General features: G+C 40.7%; 1 protein-coding gene across 3 annotated transcripts in view; it reads left to right on the top strand.

The window, feature by feature from the left end:
* The first annotated feature begins 4,120 nt into the window (after nucleotides 1-4,120).
* LOC126335105 (ubiquitin carboxyl-terminal hydrolase 31) overlaps nucleotides 4,121-12,766 on the top strand; it is a 347,357-nt gene continuing 338,711 nt past the window's right edge. The window contains exon 1 of one of the 3 annotated variants that reach the window (XM_049998042.1): nucleotides 4,121-5,144. In XM_049998042.1, coding sequence (XP_049853999.1) covers nucleotides 4,272-5,144 — 873 coding nt within the window. In that variant the 5' untranslated portion in view covers nucleotides 4,121-4,271. The remainder of the gene's footprint in view (nucleotides 5,145-12,766) is intronic. The other 2 variants (XM_049998043.1, XR_007564816.1) reach the window with 2 other exon arrangements.

The following is a 12,766-nucleotide window of genomic DNA, read 5'->3' as shown; positions in this document are numbered from 1 at the left end:
TCAGAAACGACTTCCTGACACTTAAATCTATACTCGATGTTAACAAATTTCTCTTCTTCAGAAACGCTTTCCTTGCCATTGCCAGTCTACATTTTATATCCTCTCTACTTCGACCATCATCAGTTATTTTGCTAACCAAGTAGCAAAACTCCTTTACTACTTTAAGTGTCTCATTTCCTAATCTAATTTCCCTCAGCATCACACGCCTTAATTCAACTACATTCCATTATCCTCGTTTTGCTTTTGTTGATGTTCATCTTTCATGACACTGTCCATTCCGTTCAACTGCTCTTCCAAGTCCTTTGCTGACTCTGACAGCATTACAATGTCATCGGGGAACCTTAAAGTTTTTATTCCTACTCCATGGACTCTAATACCTACACCGAATTTTTCTTTTGTTTCCTTCACTGTATGCTCAATATACAGATTGAATAACATCGGGGAGAGGCTAGAACCCTGTCTCACTCCCTTCTCAACAACTGCTTCCCTTTCATGCCCCTCGACTCTTGTAACTGCCATCTGGTTTCTGTACAAATTGTAAACAGCCTTTCGCTCCCTGTACTTTACCCCTGCCACCTTCATAATTTGAAAGAGAGTATTCCAGTCAACGTTGTCAAAAGCTTTCTCTAAGTCTACAAATGCTAGAAACTTAGGTTTGCCTTTCCTTAATCTAGCTTCTAAGATAAGTTGTAGGGTCACTATTGCCTCACGTGTTCCAACATTTCGACGGAATCCAAACTGATCCTCCCCGAGGTCTGCATCTACCAGTTTTTCCATTCGTCTGTAAAGAATTCGCGTTAGTATTTTGCAGCCGTGGCTTATTAAACTGATAGTTCGGTAATTTTCACATCTGTCAGCACCTGCTTTCTTTGGGATTGGAATTATTATATTCTTCTTGAAGTCTGAGGGTATTTCGCCTGTCTCATACATCTTGTTCACCAGCTGGTAGAGTTTTGTCAGGACTGGTTGTCCCAAGGCCGTCAGTAGTTCTAATGGAATGTTGTCTACTCCGGGGGCCTTGTTTCGACTCAGGTCTTTCAGTGCTCTGTCAAACTCTTCACGCAGTATCGTATCTCCCATTTCATCTTCATCCTCTTCCATTTCCATAATATTGTCCTCAAGTACATCACTCTTGTATAGACCCTCTATATACTCCTTCCACCTTTCTGCTTTCCCTTCTTTGCTTATAACTGGATTTTTCATCTGAGCTCTTGATATTCATACAAGTGCCTCTCTTTTCTCCAGAGGTCTCTTTAATTTTCCTGTAGGCAGTATCTATCTTACCGCTAGTGAGGTAAGCCTCTACAATCTAGCCATCCCAGCCATTTTGCACTTCCTGTTGATCTCATTTTTGAAACGTTTGTATTCCTTTTTGCCTTCTTCATTTACTGCATTTTTATATTTTCTTCTTTCATCAATTAAATTCAGTATTTCTTCTGTTACCCAAGGATTTCTACTAGCCCTCGGCTTTTTACCTACTAGGTCCTCAGTTGCCTTCACTACTTCATCTCTCAAAACTATCCATTCTGCTTCTACTGTATTTCTTTCCCCCATTCCTGTCAATTGTTCCATTATGCTCTCCCTGAAACTCTGTACAACCTCTGGTTTAGTCAGTTTATCCAGGTCCCATCTCCTTAAAATCCCACCTTTTTTGCAGTTTCTTCAGTTTTAATCTACAGTCCATAGCCAATAGATTGTGATCAGAGTCCACATCTGCCCCTTGAAATGTCTTACAATTTAAAACCTGGTTCCTAAATCTCAGTCTTACCATTATGTAATCTGTCTGATACCTTCTAGTATTTCCAGGAGGCGTCCTCTTTCATTTCTCTTCACCAATCCATATTCACCCACTATATTTCCTTCTCTCCCTTTTCCTACTCTCGAATTCCAGTCACACATGATTATTAAATTTTCATCTCCCTTCACTATCTGAATAATTTCTTTTACTTCATTTCTTTTTTGATTTTATATTTATAACCCTGAATTCACCTGACCAAAAGTCTTGTTCCTCCTGCCAGCAAACTTCACTAATTCCTACTATATCTAACTTTAACATATCCATTTCCCTTTTTAAATTTTCTAACCTAGGGATCTGACATTCCACGCTCCGATCCATAGAACACCAGTTTTCTTTCTCCTGATAACGACATCCTCCTGAGTAGTCCCCGCCCGGAGATCCGAATGGGGGATTATTTTACCTCCAGAATATTTTACCCAAGAGGACACCATCATCATTAAAGCATACAATAAAAGCTGCATGCCCTCGGGAAAAATTATGGCTGTAGCTTCCCCTTGCTTTCAGCCGTTCGCAGTACCAGCACAGCAAGTCCATTTTGGTTAGTGTTACAAGGCCAGATCAGTCAATCATCCAGACTGTTGCCCCTGCAACTACTGAAAAGGCTGCTGCCCCTCTTCAGGAACCACACGTTTGTCTGGCCTCTCAACAGATACCCCTCCGTTGTGGTTGCACCTACGCTACGGCTATCTGTATCGCTGAGGCATGCAAGCCTCCCCACCAATGGCAAGGTCCATGTTTCTTGAGGGGGTAGACGTACGCATTACAAAATAACAAGTAAATTGTAGAAACTTCCTGTATGCATTTATCACCCACATTTTGCCCAGTAAATTATAAGCAAATCCACAACTTTGAAAAAAGCTGCCGCTGTCTCTGTTATATTAAACACCTGCTTCTTTTGGTAACTTAATAAGTACTAGAATAGACTGGTACTTAAAAATAAAATAATTACCTCTATCCATCTGCAATACAACCCTGTTTATTACACACTACTACTTGCACGTTACTCTGCAATAAACACTTCAGCTCGACATCTAACTTACAAAAAATATTCAGTCCTTAAATCTAGACTACCAGAAAATTTGTAGGAGTGGCTAATAAATAAGGTCATTTTCCATTGAAATGGTCTTTGCAACAGAACATGCAGCAACGTTAAGGGACCTACATAATGAGGAAAATCCTACATTAAAATTATTTTTGTGCCTTATTGTGATTTGGTGTATCTTGCAGTTCAGTTGAAACTGATTTTCCTCATCACCTACAAAAACTATTAAGAAGTAAACCCACTGGGAAGTGGATGTGTTCGAAGATACTTAAAAGATCTCTACGTGATCATACACAATTATCTTGTGAGATAACACAGACAAAGTAAATATTTAATCAGCAAAATTGGGCGGTATGAATATACCAGATTGTGCAAAGTTTATCAACTGCACACCGTACACACTTTCCCACAATTTTCTCCTTAAGTGTATTTGTTGCTAACAACAAAAATTAATTTCAGCTGCCTTGTTACTCAGCCCACTACAATAAAATTACAAAACTAATGATACAAGCTCATGTAACAAGTAGTAGGCCAATGCGAAAGACTGAACAGCAGCTATTTATGTTTGTATTTGGGCATCAAATATATGTTAAGAGACAATAAAATCTCATAAAGGTACATACTACAACGCAAAAAATACTTAGTATGCGATACAAATCGACAAAAACTGGAGAGCAAAAAATCGGTGGCCAGAGAACATTTACATTTGAATATCGTCTTACACTCGTACTCCGTTCATTATTATACCTAACTGACACGGCAGAAGGATAGTACGAAGAATTTGATTTTCCACTACTGGTTGGTCAAGTCAATCTATGTTGACGCTATTTTGCGTATATTCTGCTCTTCACACACCTCACTCAGAATTTTCAGTTATTAATCTCCTTCAAAATTTCCAAAACTAATTTATTTAATAGCAATCACTGATTGCACCAACATATTCATTGAGTTCATCATGTATACCGAAATAGTTCATTTTACGTTGGCCAGATTTTAGCCCTAGACAAAAGTTTTGAATAAAAATGTTTGCTTTGTCGTAATGACGCTGCTCTCAACTCCCACCATGTCGTAGTTGCGAATTTGGCTAACAGATGGAATGCAACTATCTAGTTCAATGTGTTACTGTAAAGACTTTTCAATCCATTAATTTAATAAAATAAATAAAATAATATGCTGTGGATGAAAGAAATACGATTATTGTTCACAAAAAACGTTGTTATTAAAGTTCCTTATTTCTTACTAATTTTTTTCTTTATGGAATACTGAAATATCTTCGAACAATCATGTAAACTATCTTTCACGGCAGCACATCAGTTCTTTGGTAATGGCTGTAGTGGTGTGTTTCTTGATGGAAGTGCTGAGGAAGTCAGTTGACAAGTTTAAAGGTTAAAAAGTGTTGTAGATGTGTGCGAAGGCTGTGACTTTGTCATTATGTCAGACAAAAACTCCACAAGAATAATGAAGTCCTCATCTGAAGGTGAAATACTTGACAGGGAAGAAACACAGTTAATAAATGAGACTGCCGATTTTACTAGAGCGAACTCTTATGCAGAGCCGAAGTTAAAACGCACCTTCACTCTTCCTAGGAATCTTTTGTCGTCGAGAATGAGTAAAAGAAGAGCTAAACATAAAGAAGGTAAAGATGTCAATGCCTCAAATGCGCAGACAATTTCGGAAGTGCAAAATACGGATGCTCAAAAGTCAAATAAAAAAGTGTTTAGAGTTCCTTCATGGAAGAAGTTTATAAACAAAGTGGTGCATCATATGTCGACCGTAGGTGTTCCAAATAATAAATATGTGAGTGTTAATTATAAATATGACAGGCGTAGACGAGATACTGTATCGCTATCGTCATCTGATATTAGGGTACCACCGACCCGCCCCGCCCACCTTGCAAATCTGGTAAACAGTGACAAGGTCCCCGGTGTAACAGGACTACGTAACCATGGGAATACGTGTTTTATAAATGCAGTTCTTCAGTGCCTCAGTCATACCGATATTTTAGCTGAATATTTTGTTCTGGACCAATACAAAGTTGACCTGTCCCGTAGGAATAAGTTGAATTCAAAAAAATATGGCACGAAAGGTGAAGTGACAGAACAGTTGGCCCTTCTCTTAAAAGCTATTTGGTCGTGTCAGTATGACCCCGAGATCACCAACCAATTCAAGATAGTTGTCGACAAATATGGTAGTCAGTATAGAGGTAACAATCAACACGACGCCCAGGAATTTCTTCTCTGGTTGCTCGATAAAGTGCATGAAGATCTCAACACGGCGACGAAGAAGAAATACAAGATTATTAAGGTAAGATGGTTACATTTTATCAAGAGTTTGGTCTCTTAATGTGGACTGCTTTTTAACCAACTTGTGAACACCATTTAATCATACACTGTATGATGTAAGAAGTGGTTTGTATTATAGATCATATGATGGCATATTCGTATATGGAGTTTATTACTATAGTGGTTCTCGTATGCAATTTTGTACTTTACACTCGTACATTGTGTAGTCACTGTAAATCTTCATTTTATAAGATTTGCTCTTTCGAATATGGTATGCCCTTGTTAGCTAATTTTTCTGTGTAAATAGTTTATTGTAGTGAGTTCAGTAATTATACACTCCTGCGGTTCGTTCGCGTTACACTATGTAGTGAGTGATTCAGGTTCTTTCCTGGATTTTTATAACAAATAATTATGTACCTTTACGACGGCGACTGGTGTTTACATGTGACTTTCAAAATAACTTGCAAGGAATATTATTTGTAGAAGTATTTGCTTTGTACGTCGAGTTTAACAGTATTAAATTTGTTTAATGTGGGCGTTTTGTTGATATGTTCCTTCAAATATTGTTACCTCAAAAGTGCCTTCACTGCGAAACACGCATTTCGTTGTTGGTTCTGGCCAGTGTACTACGAATGATTAGTTTTCTTCCGAATGCTCGTCAAAGAAGATGTGAAATTTATACCCATACAATCGCGATTGGGCGTTTCCGTATCTGAACTACAGATAGCGAGCAGTGGGTAACCCATAAAGCGACTACGTAGCTTTTCTCGCATTAGTGTTAACATGGAACATGCATGGAATTACTACCTGCTGCAAATCCGTAGTCGTTAAACTTGTCAATTTGGCGTTGTTTATGCAACGTCAACTTATTGGCCGTGTCAAGATACCCGTTTGCATTTTTTTATTTAATACCGAGAGCTCCTTTTGCCGAAGCATATGTGAATATGCACCGAGCCTATTTAAGAAGCAATAGAAATCAACCGATTTGCGTCGAGTTACAATATATCGGTGTTGATTTTAATGTTGTTATATGTCGGAGCGTATTGGCTCGCTGAGGATAGTTTCTAAAACATTAGTTTCCTCTGAATTAGGCTGGTCTGAAATTTGTTTCCACTTCGGGCGCTGTACCGTAAGTCATCGTTTCTTACCTGTTGCGTAATTACTAAACATTACAAGAATTATGTAAACATCCATGCCGTGAAGACACCTTCGCTCATTAGAATTGACATGTATACATATTGTACGTGGAGCGGTCTAGATATTTTCTATAAATTTTGACGGTTGTGTGTGTGGTTTGTGTTTTTCCTGTTTTCTGCTGAAGAAGTTTACCTTGGCATAATGTGCAAATTTACATTGTCAGTTTATAACTTTAAGGCCCTTTGAGGTGTATTGCAGTAGTGCGTACATTATTTTACACATAATCAGAATTTTCGTGTAAGTTATGCGAAGAAACCAACTTAGAGATCGCTTTTATATTAACTGTAATGCATGATATGTACACAAATATGTACGAATCGTACAAAACTGCTTAGGGGAATGGCATCGAGGGGCTATGATAGGATGAATGAATGCCGCTGTACCAAACTGCAACCGTTAAAATGAACGCATGCTAATGACTTATTATCTTGTGCTTTAAATAACACTTGGCAAATGATATATGTTTTAAGTGTTCTGACTGAGTGGATGTCCTTTGTGTATAATAATGCCATCTCGCTACCGGGAAGGCATTCAACAAATTGGGAGCTATAGGTATGAGTGGTGACTGTTGCTTATTTATTGATGACTGAAAATTACTGCGAAAACAATGCTTTTGAGTGAGAAATTCTTTGCCACTGTGTTGGTTGTAATATCGCAATCTTTGTAAATATTTTCGCATTTAACAAAAATATTTTAGGTTGTGTGTGGTGCTTTACGCTATGGGTATGTAGACATCATAAAATAACTCAAATAACTGCTTCATATACTCGTATCATGTACCACTACTCACTTTTTCTTGAAGACAAGCAAACAACAATGCTACAAAATGATTCGGGATTTTCGATGTCAGGAAACTGCAACTCGACGTTAAAGATTTGTGTATTTTGTGCTTCTTCGTTGCAAGGGACAGTGACGTTTAAATGGGTCGTTTCTAACTCTTTTTTTTTTCTGTATGGCAGCACTATCCCAAGGATCTTTCACCACAGTAAGGAATGGAGAGCAGGAAACCACTGTCTGTTCGAAATCGATGACAGCGCTATTTGTGTAAATAAATGGCATAGTCAGTAGTGGCTGGTCGCTGCTTTATGCTTCGCAAGAATCAACCTTCTGTTGATTGATTTGTTTTTAGAAATAACAGGAATTGAAAATACGCAAACTTGTAACGACGAACAGATAGAATAACACATTTGCAGGCATCTCGCTTTCCATGTATAAAGGAATGTTTGTGTGAAAACAGAAAAGAGAGAGAAATACATTAGAAGGCAATTTCTGAATTCTATTGAAAGCAGTGACGTTTGTTCACTGTTGTTTCCAAAAAAAATGCCGGTTAACACGTCTGCCATATTGTATTTCAAAAAATAGATCCTGGGCAACTTCGGATGTCTACTTCTTCACATTGATCGCAACAGCTGTCAGAAAATTAGAATCTTTAAAATCGCAGGAAGATCGTATTATGTCGTTACTGAAGCACACAACATTTCTTTAAAACATTAAAAATGAGTGCTCAAAGCCTTTTCGTAATTTGGAAGATGTGTTTTTTGCAAGCGTCATTGTGACGTGATTGTTTTGACTACCGATACATTGTACCTAGTAGTCGCGTCCGTGTTTCAAAGTAACATTTAAATAATTGTCGCATCTTGTAAATTAACGACTAACAAGTTGCAGCAAGCCGTTGTGGCCACGGAATGAACCACCGCATACACAAATATATATATATATATATCTCCAGTAGTAGTGTCATTTGCATTCTAACTCCGCCTATGATGTCACGAAACTGAATATAATAATGTATCATTAACAGTGTACTATTATGTGAAGGAGCTCGTCCTTCGATGCAAGTAGTAACGTTTCAGAATCTCTTGTTATTCTATTGTCTAGAAGAAATGTTAACAATGACAGACTTCGTGTGTTTGTATTGCTTCCCACATTAGTGATTTTGGTACATTCTTTAGCCGAAGCAAAGTTGATACTATGTCAGTGATTTGGAGACACAAGTATCACTACATGTCAGTGCGCACCAAATGTGAGTGGCTGTTTGGCGCAGGGTCACCGATCTCCAGTACTGCTCTATTTACGCTTTAGTTTCCGTCGTGAAGTGGCAATGCCATCTTTCAGCCACGGTAACACATCGGGCCGTAGAGCCAGTCCGATTAGCACTATTTTTAAAATATAGTGGAAATGGTAGAGGAATCATTCCTTCCCTTTTTTTATCACTCGTAATATGGTTTTGACGTGATTCTTACGTCGTGTGGATCACATACAACCAATGAAAATGGTGCCCGGAGACACATCATAGCAATTCACTAACTTGGTTTTGAGTTGCTTGTGGCGAACGGAAATTAGCATAAAAAATCTGCCGAAGTCACGATATGAGCTAGGCGTCGACGCAACGTTAACGCTCCCCCTCCCTCCCCATGATTACTTTAAAAAGTATGCCGGCCGTTGTGGCCAGATGGTTCTAGGCGCTTCAGTCCGGAACCGCGCTGCTGCTACGGTCGCAGGTTCGAATCCTGCCTCGGACATGGATGTGTGTGATGTCCTTAGGTTAGTTAGATTTAAGTAGTTCAGATGTTAAGTCCCATAATGCTTAGAACCATTAAAAAAATACCACAAATTAAGCTATCCAGCAGCTCAAATTGACATTTAAGTTGTCGTGGAAACGCACCTGCACAACAAAGAAACATGAAAATTTCTTTGATCTCTATGCCAGGGCGAGTTCCATCCACTTGCACTACTCCGCCGCCCTCCCCCCCCCCCCCCCCCCCTCCGGTTCCCAGGTAGCAATTAATATTCGTATGTTTGCAGATATATAATGTTAACCTGTTAACGTCGATGACGCTCTCACGTCGCAGAAAAGGATGCAATTGCTCTCGGCTACGAAATTAAGCGGTATATTGTGTATAAGCTGCCGCCAAGGGCAAGAAGCCGAGGAAGGTGAATGCTCTTCTCCGCGTACGATTTACAGCGATGCGTTAGTAGAGGCGGGCAGACCTGACGAAAGCATCGTGCGAAACAATACCGCGGTAAGTGCAATTGCGAAACAGGAGCGTGCCATTGTGTGCCGAGGTGGCGTGTAGCGTGTCGCCTGACATCCGAGACGTCAGAGCGAAACCTGGCTGCCGGCGCTGTGGACCCGAGAGCACGCCACAGCCACAGACACTCAGTTTCCGGGGAAGGCAGTCTGGCCTATGGTCTATACTTTGCAATCGCAGAATGCCTTATTTTGTTTTCGTTGTTTCTCCAAATCATCGAGGCGTCTGTTGGTACACAGTGGCCCTTGTTCCTTCAGAGTAACATGTAAAGCGCGCAGGTTATTGACATAAGCCTGTTTATTCGCAGAAAATTTTCTCTTTTTTCGTTTTTCCGTCATTTTTTCGTTGCTTCAAAATTTGTGAAGGTATATCTACAATTACGTGGATACGCTGTCGATTACACTTAAGTGCCTGGCAGTGTGTCCATCAAGCCACCTTCGCAGCAATACTCTGAGTCCACTCTCGAGCAGTATGCGGAAAAAACGAACGCCTAGTTCCTTCCGTGCGAGCTCTGATTTCCCTTATTTTATTATAATCGTTACTCCCAATGCAGGTTGGCGTCAGCAGAAAATTTTGCATTTGTCGGAGAAAGTTTGTGATTGAAATTTCATGAGAAGATCCCGCCGCAGCGAGTAATGCCTTCTTTTAATTATGTCCATCCCAAATCCTGTATCGTGTCCGTGACACTCTCTACCACATTTTTCGCGATAATGCCAAATGTGTAGCTCTTCTTTGAACTTTCTTGGTGTACTCCATTCATCCTCTCTCGTAAGGACCCCACACCGCACAGCAGTACTCCAAAGGAGGACGGACAAGCGTAGTGTAGGCAGTCTCTTTAGTAGATCTTTTGCATCTTAGTGTTGTCAATAAAAAAATCGCCGTCTTTGTTTGTTTCGCCTTCCCCAAAACATTTTCTGTGTGTTCTTTCCCATTTAAGTTGTTCGTAATTGTAATTCCTATCTATTTAGTTGAATTTAATCCTTTGGATTTGATTAATTTATCGTTTAACCAAAGTTTAACGGATTCCTTTTAGCACTCTTTTGGATGACCTCACGCTTTCCATTATCTAGAGTCAATTGCCAATTTTCGCACCATTCTGATATCTGTTCTAAATCGTTTGCAAATTGTTTTGATCTTCTGATGACTTTACTAGTCGATAAACGGTAGCGTCGTCTGCAAACAACCTAAGACGGCTGCCCAGATTGTTTCCTAAAGCGTTTGACTAGCACTCTAGTAAGAGAGGATGAGTCGAAGCAGTATCTAACCAACAACCTGTAAGTTGCCAACAGAGTGACGTTTTCATTTTTCGGCGGAGTGAAAGACACATTTTGTATGTTATCTGAGATTGTGTGTACGTTGTCTCTACTTTCACAGTTCCGTTGGCTTTGGTTTGTGCCTCAATTCCAATTATTTCTTCGTCTGTATAGTATTTAATGGTTCTTTTGCTGCAACACGACTTCGGCAGTAACACGCACGTTAGTAGAAATCTGTTTGTGCTGTATTTTCACCATACGGCAGTGGTTAGCAAAGTAGCAATGATACAGATTAGTCATCGCAATTATTTTGTAGTCGTCGGAAACTAAACAATAGCACTGTTTCTTTCCAGCAAGCCACTGATGTAGATGGGCTGTCATTTAACTTATTTCAAGAATGTTCGGCTCCACTTCAATGAAGAGAAACTACGAAAAGGAGTTCTGGTTTTTATCTAGAAAACTACCATATTTTAACATCTTAAGGCGCAATGAATCGGTATGTGGAAGTGTCCACCTACAGACACTCCCATGCTGATCGCAGCAGCAAAGTATGCGACGAGCTCAAACTTCGTGTTCCCTTTTTATAAGGGCAGAGGGCAACGTTGCGGCACATGCCTAATTAATATTTGTAGCTGCCCATTTTATCAAAATCAAACTCTTCCTTCCAACAGCATTCCAATTACAACAGACAATGGTTATATACTAATCGACCAGATAATTATGACCACCTAACTAATAGCCGGTATGTCCACATTTGGCACGGATAACAGCGGCGACGCGTCGTGGCATGGAAGAAATGTGGCCTTGGTAAATCGCTGGAGGGATTTGGCACCACATCTGCATAAACATGTCACCTAATTTCCGTAAATTTGGGCGGAGCGGGGGAGAGATCGATGAGATGTGACGCTACGTTCAATCATATCCCAGATATGTTCGATCGGGTTCAGATCTGGCAAGTTGAGGGGCCAGCACATCAAGTGGAACTCGCCACTGTGTTCTTCGAACCACTTCATCACATTCCTGGCCTTGTGACAAGGCATATTATCTTGTTACGAAATTCCACTGCCGTCGGGAAAAAAAGATTGTCATGAAATGATGTACGTTGTCTGCAACCAGTATAAAATACTCCTTGGGCGTCATGGTGCCGTGCACGAGCTCCGCTGGACCCATGGATGCCAACGTGAATGTTCCGCAGAGCATAATGGAGCCCTCGCCAGCTTGTCTCCGTCCCACAGTTCAGGTGTCAAAGAGCTCTTCCTCTGGAAGAAGACGGATTCGCGCCCTCCCATCGGCATGAAGGAGGTATGGGGATTCAGCAGACCATGCAACGCTCTGCCACTGCGCCAACGTCCAGTGCCGGTGGTTACGTGCTTATTTCAGTCGTAGTTGCCGATGTGGTGCCAACGTTAGCACATTCATGGGTCATCATCTGCGCAGGCCCATCGTTAGGAATGTTCGGTGCACTGTTGTTCAGCCGCATTTGTGCTCTACTCAGCATTAAAGTCTGATGTTAATCTCGCTACAGTTCGCAATCTCTTCTGTTTTACCAGTCTGCCTAACCTAAGACGTCTGGACTGATTTCACCTTGGTTTCGCCACGTGTTGATGACTCACCACAGCAGTCTTCGAGTACCGGCAGGTCGTACAGTTTCCGAAATACTCCAGCTGAGCCTCCGGACCATCGCAATGTGCCCCTGGTCAAACTCAGAAATTGCGACTTTCCCATTGCACACATGGAAGCACACTCACTGATACTACATGCTGCGTGCGTGTGTCTGATCAGCAGACATTCCTGGGCAGTTGACGCTGCTATCGTCTGGGCGGGATTATATCGGTAGTAGGTCGGTGGTCACAATGTTCTCATTGTGTAAGCCTTTAATTGTAGGAAGATGTGCCTGCAGCGTAGGCACCGATACGCTTACATTGAATGAGTGGAGAGAACCAAAGACAATTTGCCGACAGCAGGCGGTTTAACGGTAGTTTCTGCAAGTGAAGTGTTGATATAAAATAGGGCCTGTTTGTCGCATCAACAGTAAGCGGAAAAGAAGTTCATCAGAACAGTGCAACCAGGGCACTAAGGAAACCGACTCCAACACGTGTCTTTTCGACCTTCTATATCAGTGAGTGAAATAGTTGACTTCAGTCGATTGTATAAAGCATTTG

The sequence above is a fragment of the Schistocerca gregaria genome, chromosome 2 (assembly GCF_023897955.1).
Source record: "Schistocerca gregaria isolate iqSchGreg1 chromosome 2, iqSchGreg1.2, whole genome shotgun sequence".
NCBI classification, from domain to species: Eukaryota; Metazoa; Arthropoda; class Insecta; order Orthoptera; family Acrididae; genus Schistocerca; species Schistocerca gregaria.
This window is presented reverse-complemented; position numbering and strand designations above follow the sequence as displayed.